The 17,612-nt window shown below is 41.0% G+C and overlaps 2 protein-coding genes across 2 annotated transcripts in view; both read right to left on the bottom strand.

The window, feature by feature from the left end:
- SDAD1 (SDA1 domain containing 1) overlaps positions 1-1,020 on the bottom strand; it is a 40,208-nt gene extending 39,188 nt beyond the window's left edge. The window contains exon 1 of the mRNA XM_032149905.2: positions 829-1,020. Within this exon, the coding sequence (XP_032005796.1) occupies positions 829-918 (90 nt within the window). The 5' untranslated portion in view covers positions 919-1,020. The remainder of the gene's footprint in view (positions 1-828) is intronic.
- Positions 1,021-11,173: 10,153 nt separating this feature from the next.
- On the bottom strand, positions 11,174-17,392 carry CXCL9 (C-X-C motif chemokine ligand 9). The gene is made up of 4 exons (XM_032149833.2): positions 17,269-17,392; positions 16,046-16,172; positions 14,701-14,785; positions 11,174-13,599 (listed from the first exon to the last, which is right to left on the bottom strand). The coding sequence occupies exons 1-4, from the start codon at positions 17,330-17,332 to the stop codon at positions 13,498-13,500; spliced, it is 378 nt and encodes a 125-aa protein (XP_032005724.1). The 5' UTR covers positions 17,333-17,392; the 3' UTR covers positions 11,174-13,497.
- Positions 17,393-17,612: the final 220 nt, after the last annotated feature.

The raw sequence follows: 17,612 nt of genomic DNA, 5'->3' as shown, positions 1-17,612 counted from the left end.
TCTGGTAGAAACACAAACACGTAACTGCAGCAAATGCCTAGCAGAGATACCTGTTTAATGCCTGTCTGATAAATGGGTGTCTGAAGGAAGCACCTGCCAAATTAATATATCAAAAACCACTTTCATTTTGTCGGTACTTGGTTCAAACACCCCTAATGTTCACAACTTACATGAGGTCAGTACACAAAGCCCATCGCAATGAGGGCCTAATTTTTCAACCTAATCTTTTCCCGAAGCAAACTCTGACATCCAAGTCATGCCAGTCTCCGGTTAAGTTTGAATCCTGGCTTAACTACATATACTAAGCTCCCAAGTCTGTCCCTTGGGCTTGAGAAGCCCCCCTCCCCCTTTTTTCCTGGCACAGTCCAGGGTACATAGCCTGATCTCAGAAACGGACGTCAATCGAAAGCATTCTAACATGCGATTCATCAAGAGTTACCGACTAATTCAAGTTTGGGATTTCTGAAAAGAGGCTGAGAAACCCGCGTGGAAGTTGGTGGTTGGGTGCGGCCCATTTCTCTCTCTCTCCACCTCCGTGCGGTCGAAGAAAAATATCTTAAAACAAAATGAGGTTTTAAAGGTGTTTCAGCGGCAGCAGGGTCTACAGGGCAGGCAGAAAATCCAAAGGGGCAACAGATTTTCAAGAGGTGGGGAACGAACCCTAAGGCATGTCCCTTCCCCAACCCCTTCTCCCCTCTGGAGGGACCCCTGAACCTAACAGAAGAATAGGCGGCGAGCCTGGATCCCAGCCCCACTCCACGCTTTCCCCCACCGGCGTCTCAGCCATCCACTATCCGGCCTCTAGCGTCTGCCGCGCCGCACTCCCACCTCCTCGATGTAGGCCGGCGGGTCTCGCTTGATTAGATTCTGTAACTGCGGCAGGTTGCTGGGCAGCTTGTTGTTGTTCCTGCTGGACATTTTGGCTGCAGACAGGCTTCGCGGTGAGCAGTTTAAAAAAAACTCAGACGGCCAGCACCCCGCAATCCCCGCCAGCTGCAGCTTGGACTCGTGTTTCCGGGTGTGACCGGAAACAGCGCATGGGACTCTAGGCAGGCAACACCTTAGCGGTTCCTAAAGCGAGCTATGCTACGGAAGCCTCAGAGTGTCAAAATTACTCTCGTTGCCAAAATACTCTGCGGTGTACCGGAGAGCCAGCCATCCCGGTCCCGCCCCTCGCCCTTGGGCATATGCTACTACTACTCCCTTGCGTTTCTGAAAGGATCTGAAAGGTAAATTTTTTCATTTCATGTGTTAGCATGTGTCGTCATCCCGACACCCATATGAAGCACATAAATGAGGATTAATCGTTTATTTTTAATCCCGCAGTCTAAAATTAGAAACCGACGCCTGTAATCCCAGCACTTTGGGAGGCCGAGGCGGGCCTGAGGTCGAGAGTTCGAGACCGCCCTGATCAACATGGAGAAACGCCGTCTCTACGAAAATTATAAAATTAGTCGAGCGTGGTGGCGCATGCTTGTAATCCCAGCTACTAGGGAGGCTGAGGCAGGAGAATCGCTTGAACACAGGAGGCGGAGATTGCGGTAAGCCAGGATCGCACCATTGCACTCCAGCCTGGGCAACAAGAGCGAAACTCCGTATAAAAAACAAAACAAAACAAAACAAAACAAAACTGAAAAGAACCGTGGAAGCTAGATAGCACTGTTCCCTCTTAGAGAGGAGGAAAAAAGAGCAACGAGGGTCATATAAGTTAATGTGTATGATTTTAGGTATGTTTTTATTTTGGTTTTGGTTGTTTCAACTTAGCGTGACCCATACGAGGGAAAAGAGTGCTAGATAAAATGTGATCATGTTGACCATTAAGAAATGCAATTAATCGTTAAAATTCAACCATTGTCATAAGCTTTGTAAGCACTCCTCAGTCAGAGTTTTTAATTCAGATCCTGGTAATTCGAAGAGGAGAGTACATTTCTACAATCTCAAGGTGTAAAAAATCAATAAGGGTTGAATGAATGAGGTAGGGTGTTGTCAACTAGAGAGAGAGAGAAAAAAAAAACCTAATTATCCACCCTGTGCCAGGCACTATTTCAAGCACTTGTATTAACTTATTTAATCCTCAGAACAGCCCTCTAAAATAGGTGCTGTTGTTATCTCCATTTTACAGAAGAGAAAACAAGCTCAGGGAGGTTGACTGCCTCAATTCATAGCCTGTGAGGAAGATGAGATTTCAATCTAAACAGTCTTGATTGTAACTACATGAGAAAAAAACATAGCCTAACAGCTGGTAGCTGGTTGCTGGTCTGGCAAAATAGCCAGACAATAGCGTTCTGCTTAACCAAAGCAATTTTATAGAATGCCAACCTCATCTGTGACTATGATAAAATGAGCCCCAAACAAAACAACTCCGTAATCATACCTGCACACAAAATAAAGAATGCTCCACAAACCATGTTATTCAGCTGCTTTTGGAGAATGACTTATTTATTAATTATCAAATCAGTTACCTGTGAAGTTAAGAAATAAATGTAAGCAATAAATCTTTTTTAAAAAACATAGATTTAAATTAAAAATTTTTGGCTAGGTTGTTTTAGTGAGGGCATAAAAAGTATTCTCAAAACAAAATCTGGCTAAGTGTGGTCGCTCAAGCCTGTAATCCCAGAACTTTGGGAAGCCAAGGTGGGAGAACCACTTGAGCTGGGTAGTTCAAGACTAGCCTGGGCAATATAGTAAGACCCCATCTCTACCAAAAAATTGAAAAATCAGCCAGGCATGGTGGCACAGGCTTGTGGTCCAAGCTACTCAGGAGGCTGAAGCAAAAGGATTGCTTGAGCCCAGGAGGTTGAGGTTGCAGTGAAGCACTGCACACCAGCCTGGGCAACACAGTGAGACCTTGTCTCAAAAAAAAAAAAAAAAAAAAGAAAAAGAAAAGAAAAAAGACTGTATACAGGTACTTGAAAATGTCTGGTATATTGAAACAATAGCCACAAGTTTGGTGTGACTAAAGGTTGGGAGGGCAGGGTGCAGCAGGGAAAGAGCTGAGAAAAATGAGATGGGAGAGGTTGTATTATCCTGATATGAAAGGCTTTAATTGCTATTCTAAGGAGGGCATATAGGTCAGTTCATTTTACCTCCAGCAGCATGGAAGGCAGGATTTGTTTTTGATAAATGAGAACTCTAAGACTAAGAGTGGCTAACTTAATGTATATTTTTAAGATGTTAAATAATTTGGGTATCTAAGGCCAACATCTCTGCTTCCATGTGAAATCCCATCCTTTATTTTTAAAATTATAATGTATTTATTTTATAGCTTTATTAAGATATATAATTGATGTGCAACAAACTACCCAGTGAACAATTTGATAAGTTTTGACATATGTATGTACCCATAAAACCATCATCACAGTCAAAATAATGACTATATCCATCATCCCCAAATGTTCCTTGTCCCTCACCATCCCCAGACAAACACACATCTGCTTTCTGTCACCAAAGATAGTCTGTGTTTGCTGGAATTGTATACAAATGGAATCATACGGTACCTATTATTTGAGGTCAAGCTTCTTTCACTTGGCATAATTGTTTTGAAATGTATCCATGGTGTTGTATGTATCAATAGTTCACTCCTTTTATTCCTGAGTAGTATTCCGTCATATAGACATATCACAATTTGTTTATCCATTCACTAGTTGCTGGATATTTGGGTTGTTTCCAATTTTGGCTGTGAACATTCATGTTCAAGTCTCTTTTTAAGAGATAAGGTGTTGCTCTGTCACCAAGGTTGGAGTGCAGTGGTATGATCATAGCTCACTGCAGCCTTGAACTCCTAAACTCAGCCTCCCTAGTAGCTGGGACTACAGGTGGTGTGCCACCATGCCCAGCTAATTTTAAAAATATATATTTTTGGATGGGCTCAGTGGCTCACGCCTGTAATCCTAGCACTTTGGGAGGCCGAGGTGGGCGGATCACAAGGTCAGGAGATCGAGATCATCCTGGCCAACATGGTGAAACTCCGTCTCTACTAAAAAATACAAAAAATTAGCCGGGGGTGGTGGCGCGCACCTGTAGTCCCAGCTACTCGGGAGGCTGAGGCAGGGGAGTCGCTTGAACCCAGGAGGTGGAGGTTGCAGTGAGCCGTGATCACGCCACTGCACTCCAACCTTGGTGACAGAGTAAGACTCCATCTCAAATATATATATATGTATATATAAAAGACAGGGTCTCACGATGTTGTGCAGGCTGGTCTTGAATTCCTGGCCTCAAGTGATCCTCCCCCCTTGGCCTCTCAAAGTGTTGGGATTACAGGCTTGAGCCACCATGCCATGCCATCAAGTCTCTATGTGGACATAAATGTTCATTTATCTTGGTAAATGTCTAGGAATAGAATGACTGGATCAATATGGTAGGTTTATGTGTAACTTTTAAGAAACTGCCTATCAATCTTTTGCTTCTACCATTCCACTGAAACTGTTTTTTATCAAGATCACCAATCACGTCAATTTTCATTATTTACCTTAACCTGCAACATTGGACACAGTTGGTCTCTCCCTTCTGGAAACATACTTGGTAATTGACCTTTAACTGGTCTCTCTGCATTTTCCCTTACCCTCTTACACTGTATTTCCATGTAGTGGTCAGAGAGAGCCTTAAATGGAGCAGGTTATTCTTCCAGCTTCCCTTCTCACTCAGAGTAAAAGCTGAAGTTCTTCAGTGGCATAGAAGGCTGTTGTGAACTGCATGATTGTGTCCCCCCAAATTCATATGTTGAAACCCTAACCCCCAATGGGATGGTATTAGGAGGTAATTAGTTCATGAAGGTGGAGTCCTCATGATGATATTAGCATCCTTAAAAGAAGAGACACAAGAAAGCTTGCCTCCTTTCTCTCTGATCTCTGCCATGTGAGGATACGAGAAAACATCTGTTTGCAAACCAAGAAGAGTGCCTCATCAAATACTAAGATACTAGATCTGCTGGCACCTAGATTTTGGACTTGCCAGCCTCCAGAACTGTGAAGAATAAATGTTTGTTGTTGAAGTCATCGAGGCTGTGGTAATTTGTTATAGCAGCCCCAAACCTTATATGATCTGACCCCACACTATCTCACTGGGCTCCTCTCCCATCACTCTCCCCTTTGCTTACTCTGCACCCCTTCAACCCTGCAATGATCCCCTAGCTGCCTTAAATGTGTCAAGCTTCAGGCCTTCACACTTGCTGTTTCCTCTGATTCAAGTACCACAAGCCTTGCTCTCTGATTGTCTTCAAGTCTCTGCTCAAATGACAACTTATTAGAGATGTCTTCCCTGATCTCACAGCCCTCTGCTCACCCCACACTCCCTTCCCCTGCTTCATTTTCTCCACAACCCTTATCCGTCTCTAATATATCTTATATTTACTAGTTTAGTTGTTTATTGCCTGTCTTTATGCACTAGAATATGAGCTTAATGAAGACTGTTTTGTTCATTGTCTATCTTGTACACTTGGAGCAATGCATGCATATAGTAGGTAATCAGTTAATATTTGTTGAATGAATGAATGAATGCATGGATAATCTCTAATGACGCTTCCAATTCTTCAACTGTGTGATTTATTAAAGCAGGAACTTAAAATATCTTGGACATACGCAGATAAAATTTACCTGAAAATCAGTAAGTGACTAACATGTGAATCCTTTCTCATTAGAAACCAATGATATTGACTGTGTTCGGAAAAGCCAGTCATGTCTTCATCCTTTTCTGATTAAAATATATTGTTTTATTATTATTATTATTTGAGACAGGGTCTTGCTGTGTCACTCAGGCTGGAGTTCAGTGGCACAATCATGGCTTACTGTAACCTCAACCTCCTGGGTTCAAACTATCCTCCTGCTTCAGCCTCCCAAGTGGCTGGGACTATAGGTGTGCACCACCATGCCTGGTTAATTTTTAAATTTTTTTGTAGAAATGAGGGACTGGATGGGTGGGTCTGGCTATGTTGGCCGGGCTGGTCTCAAACTTCTGGGCTCAAGTGATCCTCCCGCCTCAGCCTCTCAAAATGTTGGGATTACAGGTGTGAGCTGCGATGTTTGGACTATTGTTTTAAAAAACTGTTAGATTAGCCACTAGAGGGAGCTCATGCGTTTCTTGTTAACGGGAAAGTTACATGATTTGACATGCCCACAAACTAAACAGAAATCTCATAGAGAATTCTAGTCCTTCTTAAAGCTAATTTAATTTTTGATTGTATTTTCTTTCTTTCTTTCTTTCTTTTTTTAGACGGAGTCTCACTCTGTTGCCAGGCTGGAGTGCAGTGGCACGATCTCGGCTCACTGCAACCTCCGACTCTCTGGTTCAAGCGATTCTCCTGCCTCAGCCTCCTGAATAGCTAGGATTACAGGTATGCACCACCACGCCCAGCTAATTTTTGTAGTTTTAGTAGAGATGGGGTTTCATCATGTTGGCCAGGATGGTCTCGATCTCCTGACCTAGTGATCCGTCCGCCTTGGCCTCCCCAAGTGCTGAGATTACAGGCGTGAGCCACCGCACCCGGCCTTTTATTGTACTTTCTTCCTCCTCTCTCTCTTTTACAGCTTTATTATGAGTTTTCCCCACAAGCCCATGTATTTCTTTGCTCCTGTGGGCAGTGAAAACTTTTGGCCTTGCCTCTGGACAAATCTATCAGGGTCGATAGACTTTGTCATTGGTACAGGCCCTCACTTCTCGTCCCCCTCCACTGCCTCTCTTTTTGCTGATCCAAGGTCCCCAACATTCTCCCTAGCTGCCAGAGATCATTCCTGTTTCCCCATTATTCAGAGAAATTTAGCTTAGTTTTGCTTTGACTTCCATACAATCAAAAGTCCTAGGCCCGTCTCTCCCTAATCAAAGGCTCCATACAAAAGAGACATCTGCCCTGAGGTAAATTCTGAGGCTTTCAGTATTGCAGAAGTGATTGCTGGCATTTCTTCTTCTAAGCAACACATTTTTTTTCCCTCTCTGTTATATAGTTTATTTTGACATGTATCCTCTTACGTAATAGATTGTGATTTTTAGTTCTTCATTCCAGAGGAAATGCAGGTTGTCTACTCCAATGGTTAAAGAAAGCTGGTGGTAGGTGGCTGTACCTACTTGGTCCTATACTCTACCAGAAGGCAGAGGCCAAGACTTAGTTCTCTGGAGATGGAGATACCAGCAAGTCATTCCTTCTTTTTTTCTTTGAGCAAAACAAATTCTTTATTAAAACAGTTGACTTGAAACAGTATATTATATCTAAAGGAAGAGTTTTTTTTTTTATCTGTATAGCAGACTTTTAAAGAAAGCAACTAGTTATGTATAACTTGACACCTTTCCCTCTAATCTTTTGTCAGTTTGCCCCAGTTCATAATCTTATTAATGGACTTAGATTGGACTGTTCCTTTGTGATTTATTCATCTCCTTAAAATGTAGGGTCCAAAGTTTAAAGTTCCCTCCTGAGAACTTTAAACCAATGGGGATATCAAAATGCCTCAAGTGACTTCTTGGCTTGTGATGACTTGGGAGCTAATTCCACTCCCTATTAAGAAGTGTTGCCTGTTTTTCTTTCTCATTTAATTTCATCTTCTCTCTATCTAGGCCAAAAACGAGACAGTACCTAAAGTATCTGTGATTGTAGTCTCTCTTTATCTTCCTTTCCAATAAGAAGGCAACTTTCCAGTTTCCCAGTAAGGATAAAACAACTACAAATAGCTTTCTCCCAGTTAACTGACCTAGAGATCGCTAGCATTTATTTATTTATTTATTTATTTAATTTATTTTGAGACAGAGTCTCACTTTGTTGCCCAGGCTGGAGAGCAGTGGCACGATCTCAGCTCACTGCAACCTCCGCCTCCTGGGTTCAAATGATTCTTGTGCCTCAGCCTCTCAAGTAGTGGAGATTACTGGCGTGTGCCACCACGCCCAGCTAATTTTTGTATTTGAGTAGAGACAGAGTTTCACCATGTTGGCCAGGCTGGTCTCAAACTCCTGACCCCAAGTGATCCAGTCAACTTGGCTGGGATTACAGGTGTGAGCCATGGTACCTGGCCACTAGCATTTAAATTCATAAGAATAGTTTACAGATTAAATACGTCTGAGTCTTTTATCCATTGCTTTAATGTATAAAATTTGTTCAGGCACAGACTGCTTTCTAGTATAGCAAAATAATTGAAGATTTTAATCATAGAACAATCCTTACTAGTTAAAGTCATTCTATGACAGGGCATGGAGGTGGATACCAGTGTGGCCAGGAGCATTCTGGGATGGAGTCATGGGAAAAGTGGGACTTGAATCATGTGTGGGTGGGAGTCAGATGAGTGGAAAGTAGGACAGGGCGAATAAAAGAATGAGCAACGCTGAGGGCAGAAATGAGCATGAGATGAACATGACAAGAGTAGTTGAAATTGATTTGGAAAAGGCCCAAAATGAAAATTTAGGGTGAAGCATATGTCAATCAACTAAAAAATACATATTAGGTGCTTCCTAAGTGCCAGGCACTGCTCTAGGCATGCAGTAGTGGGGAAGACAAAGTTTCCATGGTCAAGGAACCTAAATTTGTACATGTGGTAGGGTAGGAGGGAAGATATAAGTACACACATTATTTTAAAAGGTAATTTCAGATTGTGGCGATTTGATCATTATATCTAATCATGATAAAAGAAAATGAAACAGACTCTAGCCACCAGATTTTTAAAATTGTGTACCCTTCTAGTTAAAATTAGAACAGCCATCCCATCTATATATGTTTTGTTCTCTTGTTAGTTTATATTAGCATTATTAATATAATCTTCCACAGGAATTTCTTAGTAGGAGTCTTTTAGAGCCACTTGCCCATTTTGTGAAGGTTGGCTTAGTGAGCACTCTGTCTTGTAATCCTTAAATCCCCTTAACTACGTGCACATAAATGGAAACTCATGTTGCAATCTGCAGAAGGTGAATGACTGAGTGAGGGCACATGCCAACCCCTCAGTTGTGGAGATCTCACCTTTTCCTCAGGAAATTAGCACATGACAAATGATTTACAGTCAATTTTCAGTTCTTTCTTATTTTTTAGACAAAAATGTAAGTTCTAAATATTTTCATCAACTCCATAAGGTACACACATCAGAACCACTACCACTACCAGAGAGAGAGTCTGGGGAAAGAGTGGTTATTTTACTAAGGGTCATAAGAGAAGGAGACTCTGTGAAGTGACATTTAAACTGAGACTTAAGTGATGAGGCAAGAACTGCCATGCAAAGAAGTGTGTGTAGGCCCAGGTGTTTCAGGGAAGCAGAGCCACTATGAGTATTATGAGGATAAAAATTTACTATAGGATTCAGATCTCACAGATGAGGGGGGATCTCAGGAGTGAACATCTAGAAGGGAGAGTCAGGGGATCAGAGGAAGAATCAGTTACTGGTCCATCAGAAGCACCAGGACAGTTGGACAAATAGAGCTTGTGAGAAAAATCCAAGAAGTTAAGCCTGTTCCGCGCCAAATTGGGGCTGCTAGGGTCTACGGGAGCTGTTGCTTCTGTGTAACTACCGCCTCTGTGGGTCCACTGCCAAATATCTGGGTGGGGGACCTGGGACCATCACTGATCATGAGGCCAGCAGTCCTGAGCATAAGCTGAACGTGGAGGAAAAGAGCAAGGACAAGCTGGGATCCACTGGCTACCAGTGTGTCTGTCAATATGTCTAATCAAGATTAAGGGTCACTCCTTCACTTTTGATTTCCAAATCTCACGAGTTCTTCTTTGGCTAACTATAACCTAGAACCACACAGGGAAGGGGATTCTGGGAAATGTAGTTGTAAGACTAACCAAGTTGATATAGTACAACCCAGAACCACAGGGAACAAAAACCCCAGAAGGCAATGAATTTGGTGTGCTCAAGAGACATATAGAAAAAAGGTGATGCTGAGGCTCGACAAAGGAGGGGAGGGTAGAGGGAGCATGATCAGAGAAGCAGGCAGTTCCCAGCTTATGTGAGGCCAGCTCATGGTATGTTTTGACTTAATGCTAAGCTGCAGGATTTTAAGCAAGGTGGCAGCATTCTGTAAGTTATTTTTTAAAAAGATTATTCTGGTTGTCATGGAAGTTAGGGAACCAAGAGAAATGTTGGGAAGAAGAGCCAACAGGGAAAACAGCAGGCTACTGAGGTAGCCCAGGAAAGAGACAACGATGGCCTGGACTAGGATTATACAATACTGATATTGAGAACTGGTCAGGAAGCCTTTTAGTCTCATTTCTCCAACATGTTTTTTCAGTGCTGGAAACATTTCTCTCTACGTGAGATGTGGGATCCATCTGCCGCAAGGAAGATGCAGCAGAGGTAAGTGGTTAGGGAGGATCTGGGACAAACATTGAGGACTTTCTCTGCACCAAGACCTATGCTGAACCTGCTCCTCACAACAATCCGGAATGAGGAAAATGATGCATTGGGAAGTTAAATATTATACTTTAACCAGGGTCACACAGTTAATAAGTAGTGGGCCCCTGATTCTAACCAGGATATCTCAGAATCCAGGATCTTAGCTCCTTCCAGGGTCCTGCTGCCTCTCAGATGAAGGCCCTTGTGAGAATTCATGTCTACCATTAGCAGCTGTTATCTGCCCGAATATTACACCTGTCTTGTCTCTAAAGTGTACATCAAGTGTATAGGCTGATGCTCTTCGTTCCACTCTCAACCTTCTTAGAGACTACATGCTGCATAATGCCTCCAGCCCAAGTTTCCTGGACCCTTAAATAATTCGTTCAGTGTTTAGGTCTCCATCGTAACTACTTGAGGCTTTACAATATTTAAACACATACAATTTTATGGATAGAAAAGAAGACGCGTTGGCTTCCTGGGTACACACCTCATTGGAATAGTGTTACTCTTGAGGATTAGGAAATAGATTGAATTCTACATAACCCTTTTTTTTTTTTTTTTAGAGAGAGTCTCACTCTGTTGCTCAAGCTGGAGTGCAGTGGCATGATCTTGCCTCACTGCAACCTCCACCTCCCGAGTTCAAACGATTCTCCTGCCTCAGCCTCCCAAGTAACTGGGACTATAGGCACATGCCACCATGCCCAGCTAATTTTTGTAATTTTAGTACAGACAGGCTCTCACCATATTGGCCAGGCTGGTCTCGAACTCCTGACCTCAAGTGATCCGCCCACTTCGGCCTCCCAAAGTGCTGGGATTATAGACATGAGCCACCGCGCCCAGCCCCACATAACTCTTTAAATCAATGTTGTTGTAAGTCAGTGTTGTCATATTTTCCATAGGTTTTTTTTTTTTCCTGTCCCTGATCGGCCCTTTAAAGAGCTTTCATGTGTTATCTCAGTTAGTGTTACACTTTGAGAGAAAGCTGAAAAGTAAATAATAAGGACATATGAGATTTACTATTAAACATTCAATAGTTGAAGGGTATGTTCAAGACAAAAAATATCAAGATCTGTTTTCTGATTAATGGTCTATTTATTGATACCATTCTATTTTAACAAAGAAAATATTTCGAATTACAAGGTATACAAGTCAATACTGTTTTGAAGTTAGACATTATTTGCTTTGAGAGTATATGTGTGTGTGTATATATATGATAAATGATTCTAATGTGTGTGTCAGCGACAATATGTGGTCTTTGGTTATTAGTTATATACTGTCTACCTGTGAGATGCAAGGTAAGTGGGTCACAGACTCTCAAATTTATGAAACACTTAGATTTTTCAGGGAAGTTACATGGAAGGAACTAGGGAGTTTCATGATTAGATAAAACGTTTTGGTGGGATCTCCACTGGACAGCACTCTAAATCATCAGCAGTGTGAGCGGTGATACAATTTGGGAAAGTGAGTATAGGTTTAAATTCTGGCCATAGACAACCTCTCGTACAAAATTCACTGAACCTCCTCCGTAAGGAGGTTTCCATGTCCTGCAGAGGCTAACTGGGCACCAATCATGCCTCCACTAACCGACTTGGCTGCTTCCTCTAGCGCTTAGTACTTCACCGTTCCCTTTCTTCATGGGAGATGGTGTGGTAATTGATAATCACAATACAAACTCTGAAACAAGTAAACAGACAATAAAACTCATATTTGCCTAAAATAAGTTTTGAAAAGAATCTTGGTGGCTATCTTGTTAGATCGTAAAAAGCTGAGGCTTACTGAGAAAGCCCTTTTCCTTCAGGAAAAGGAATTTTTGTATGGTTGGGAAAAGGTTGGTCACTGGCTGATCTATAAAGTCCTTTTCATTGTAAGATTATATGATTTTCGGTAAACTGTATATTTTTTAAAAACAGTCCAGAATATCCACAAGTGTTTTACCATGTGCTTCTTATTGTTGGAGAAGCTGAGCAAACATCCTGTCATAAAAAGACAAGGATGTTGCATCATCCCTGGTCCCTGTAGTGAGTGTCCTGAAGATAAGTAAGAGGTTACCAGAGGCTAGCCAACATGGAGTGGCCAGGAAAGAGCTGGCACCTGCTCTGAGACAATGGTCTGATTGCCATCCTGCCCATAACAACATCAATTAAAAAATTATTAAAACCTAGTTCCACAGTATTATTAGGCACTGTGGAAGAAACAGGGAAATATACTGTGGCTCTTGCCCTCAAGGAGCTGACAATCTGGTTGGAGAGATAGGATAAACACCCAAGAATTAGTTAACCATTGAGTGTTCACCCATGTGGTACTGAACCAAGTGAAATAGGAGTTTTAAGATAATTTGTGTGTCCAAAAAGGTTTATTTAAGAGGCAGGACTTGAACTAAGCTGGATTGAGTGAGGATGAATTGGGAGAAGAAAGCATTTCTGTGGGGTGTTGGGGACAAGGTGAGAAAGGAGTTGACTCAGATAAATCAGAGCATGTGACAGGTGCACTGGAGAGGAGAAAGGCACTGAGTTGTGGTAGGATGGAGAAGAGCTGACTTGAATGAAGCAAAGCGGAACAAAAAGAAATAAAGTGGTCAGCCTGAGTGGGCAAGATGGAATCACATGGTTTCCAAAGCCAGAAAGGAGGCTCTGAAAGCTACACACTGGTGATCTTCAGTGGTGATACCCAACAACAATCAGCATGAATCTCTCAGACACACTGTGTGTGAGGCCTGTAGGCTGATTCAAATACAGAGGTTGATGGCCACAGCAGCTTGGTGAGGTCCAGCTCAATTTCAAACTGCTTGGCTCACCAGCATGCTAACAGGCTTAGGACTTGCTGACATGTGCCTCAGATACTCTCTGGAGGCTGCAGTGCTTGGAAGCCTAGGGCTGCTCTTCCAGGCAGCTGTTGTGAGTGGGATGTGGCTGGGTGAACATCTGTGTAGACATGGGTATTACTAAAATCACAGCCTTAAGCATGATGAAATTCAACTGGTGGGTGGTAGAAGAACAAAGACTATCATAGCTTCTAACAATTCTTAACGTTTGGATTCTTAAAATCAACTTTCTAACTTTAGTTACAATTTCAGAGTAATGTTTTAAATTTTCTAGTCAAATTAACAAGTCTTCGTATTATATGCCATCCTCCTTTGGAATGATCATGGTATAATTAAAATAGAACATTTTTAACACAGAATACTTATTGGTGAAGTGGTCTCTTATGTAGTCTTCTTTTGACGAGAACGTTGAGATTTTCGAACTTTCGGAACTTTCTTTTTTTGATGTTTTTTCCCATTCTTTTGCTTTTTCTTTTGGCTGACCTGTGAGAAAAAGGGGAAAAAGGGCGATGTTTCTGAATCTTACCATTTTTACTTCCTTATATTTGGACTCTCCTGATCATACTCTCATACCCTCAAAACCAAATTAAAGTCACTTCACTCTCAGAGGGGCTGCCTTAGATTCTGTCTACTTTGCTCACTTTGAGGAGGAGGCAACAGCCTTCAAACTGGCTGTCTTTTGTCTATTCTTCTGGCTTATTACATTCTCCTGGCAACCTTGCTTACCATTCACCTGCCCAAGCTACAACCCTCTGAAGTTGGCACTATTATCATCCACGTTTTACATAGGAGGAGGCTGAGTTCTGGAGAGGGTGACTTTCCCAAATCTGGACAGCTAGTATGTGGCAGAACCTCCAGTCTGTGAGACTCCAGAACCCAATCTCCCACCCACATATTCTGTGGCTGTCTTCAAATCCAACTCCTTAGTATGCCATGCAGGATTCCTCCCGCTTTGTCTTGATCTACTTTTCTGCCTCAGTCCCTTCACTCTCTTCACACAAACTCCAGCCACATTAATGGAGGCTCCCTGAACACAGCAGGTTCTCTCATGATTCTACTCTTCTGCTCATGCTGTCCTTACCTTCCTGGCAAATTATTTATTCTTCAAGACCCAAATCAAATATCACCTGACATGAGAAATCTTCCTTAACACTTTCTCCTGCCCCATTCCCCCAGCAAAGTTAAGTACTCCCTCCTCTATATCGTCAAGATTCTTGTGCATACTTTTATATTTCTCACATTGTACCATAATTATTAGCATATGCACTACAACAGGAAGGTACTATACCTTATTATCTTTGTATCCTGTATCTACCATTCAATTCATTACATATTTATTGTATTAAATAAGGACAAGCTCTGTACCCTCAAGGAACACACATTCTTCCGGTGGGAGACAGAGAGGGGATACTATATGAGGTAACCTAATTTTGTCCTAGGAACAAAATAGAAGCACCATAATTTGAATGAAAAATGTATTCTCAAAAGTTATGTATTCTTATAGTGTTCATGAAAAAGCAGATTCTTTGTCTTCTAAAGTTAATTTCTCAAAGAAAGAAAATTTTGATCCTCCTTTTCACCAACCTGTTTCTCCCACTTTTTAATCAGTTCCTTCACATCTGCTGAATCTGGGTTTAGACATGTTTGATCTCCATTCTTCAGTGTAGCACTGCCAAAGAAATAGCAATGAGATAGTTTTTTCTCATTAATAATTTAAATGCTTTTTCTCAGAAATAATGAAAACCAGTATGAATTTTGCTGAATTTTCTAATGAAACTACTTTAAATTATTTCCTAGGACAAGATGGGTCACTGGTTGAAATTTTCTTTTTCTTTTTTTTTTTTTTTTTGAGACAGAATCTCACTCTGTTGCCAGGCTGGAGTACAGTGGTGCGATCTCAGCTTACTGCAACCTCCACCTCCTGGATTCAAGCGATTCTCCTGCTTCAGCCTCCCGAATAGCTGGGACTACAGGCACACGCCACCACACCCAGCTAATTTTTGTATTTTTAGTAGAGACGGGGTTTTACCACATTGGCCAGGATGGTCTCGATCTCTTGACCTCATGATCTGCCCGCCTCAGCCTCCCAAAGTGCTGGGATTACAGGTGTGAGCCACTGTGCCCAGCCCTGGTTAAATTTTAAAAATTACTTACAGTAGACTGTCTGGAAATAATTTAAATATTTCTTTAATTTTTCTGTATAGTTTGAGAATAAGAGTAGTCAAGGATGATTTATAAAGACAAAATATGCACACATCCTTTAACCTAGCAATTCTAATCTCTAGAAAGGAAAGAATTACAGACACAATACTGCCATAAGAAGTTTTATTTTAGCAGTAAAAATTTGGAAATAATCTATATTTCCAACAACAATCCTGGTCATATAAATTATGGTTTATCCATATGATGAAATGCAGTTTGGCCATTAAAAATGACATTAGGTAAAAATTACATTATTAGAGATTTACTGACATGAGAAAATGTTCATGATATAGTGTTAATGAAAAAGCGGATTACAAAACAGTGTATAGTATATGATTTCATTTTTGTGTTTACATATGTGTATGTAAATACATATCTATGTTATGTGCACACGAAGCAAGTAAGGGACATTTAGAAAACTGTATACTAAGGGGTTAACAGTATTTGTCACTCAAAGGTAGAATTATGAGTGATTTTTATTTTCTTCTATTGTGTTATCTGCATTAAACATTTTGTACAACAAACGTGTGTCATTCGTGGGGCCTAATCTACCAGAAATTCCTTGCATTTTTAAGGAGAAGAAAAGAAAGGAGCTGCCCAAACTTAGGGAGGGGCTAACCATCTGATTTTTAAGTGTTTCTATGGGTAAGCACTCCAAGGGTAAAACTCATTAAATTTAATGTTCTTGCCAATAAGGTGCATGCATGTTAGCTGGGTTGTTACTTACATTATTTCAATTTTCTCGCAGGAAGGGCTTGGGGCAAATTGTTTAAGGTCTTTCAAGGATCGTAGGTGGATAGTCGCTTGTTTGGTGCTGATGCAGGAACAGCGACCATTCCTCATTACTGGGGTTCCTGAGGGAAAGAAAAAGATAGAACACATCAGTATAGGCCAATGTTTCAGTTTAGGTGATCTATCAAAATGATACACTTGACTGAGTCATGATTATTGCTATCATTTACCGAGTGCCTAAAAATCATCACCACAAACCTTTGAAGGAGGTATCATCTCTATTTTATACATAAGGAAACTAAGGTTCAGAAAGATTAAGAATAAAGTCATACAGCTTTTAGGGAGCAGAGGCAGGGTTTTAGCCCAGATCTCTCTGAGTCCAAAGACGTTGCTCTTAACTACCACACCGTATGTCCTTGGGAGAAAAAGAGACTTTCACAATATTTAATAAATGTCTATCACAAGACAAACAGATAACTAACTCATGTATGCTATGCTGATCACAGTTTCTTAAGCAACTCCTAAACCATCTATTATTTATTATCTGACCTTAGGAAATGGAACTGGTGTTGGTGTTGAATAGAAAGCACTCCTTTTAACCAATCACCACTTCCATCCTCATCCTCTCTCCTCCCCACTGCCTTGCTTTTCAATAGTGTTTTAAATTTTTGAAAACCCCTTAAAATACATTATCTTAATTCTTAAATTCATATATTTACTTGGTACTTATTGTACTATATGCCATACATTGTGTAGCAGTCAGAAAAGGTATAACTACAAAGTTCTATTTTACAGACGATGAGGAAACTGAGGTCTAGAAAGATTAAGTAATTTGTCCAAGGTAACAAAGATAGTTAGTAAATAGATTAGGGACAAATTCTCTGATTATTGGTTGGATCCTTAATTGGTTAGCCCAAAAAACAGTATCAGGGAGAAGAAAATAATTTAGGAGATAGAGTTCTCATTATTACCCAGTTCAATGAACATTTATTGAACACTTACTAGGAATTCATACACCTAGACTACAAAGACTTGTGTTTGACTTGGCAGATCGAAGTTATGAACTTTGGATAACTGGTCATGCCACTGAGAAGCTTTTATGACTGACCAAATATTGCTCTTCAATGCAGGCAGAACATTCACCTTTATCTGGCTAATCAAGATTCATTTACAGTGAATCACTTCTCTTACTTTACAACCTAACTCAGAACCCCTTACCTTGCACTCCAATCAGAACCAGCAAGATGATGCCCAAGAGGAAAAGAACACCACTTTTCTTCATAGTGATAGAATGGAGCTCCAAGTCACTCCTGTATTGGATTTTGAGCCTGAGAAATTCTTTAGAGAACACATTTTGGGGATCATATTTATTTAGGATATTCATTTCTCTCCTAAACTCGATTGGCTAGTATCTTTAGCTGAGCTAACTAAATTAACCACAAACTTGATTGTGCTGGGGGAAACCCTAGTCTCAGATCCAAGGGAATTTCTGCATGTTTTTATTTCCATTTCACATAAATGGGTGGTTTATAGTAAGGGATGTGAAACTGGCAACACTGATA

Source organism: Hylobates moloch, unplaced genomic scaffold, assembly GCF_009828535.3.
Source record: "Hylobates moloch isolate HMO894 unplaced genomic scaffold, HMol_V3 SCAFFOLD_2, whole genome shotgun sequence".
Lineage (NCBI taxonomy): Eukaryota > Metazoa > Chordata > Mammalia > Primates > Hylobatidae > Hylobates > Hylobates moloch.
This window is presented reverse-complemented; position numbering and strand designations above follow the sequence as displayed.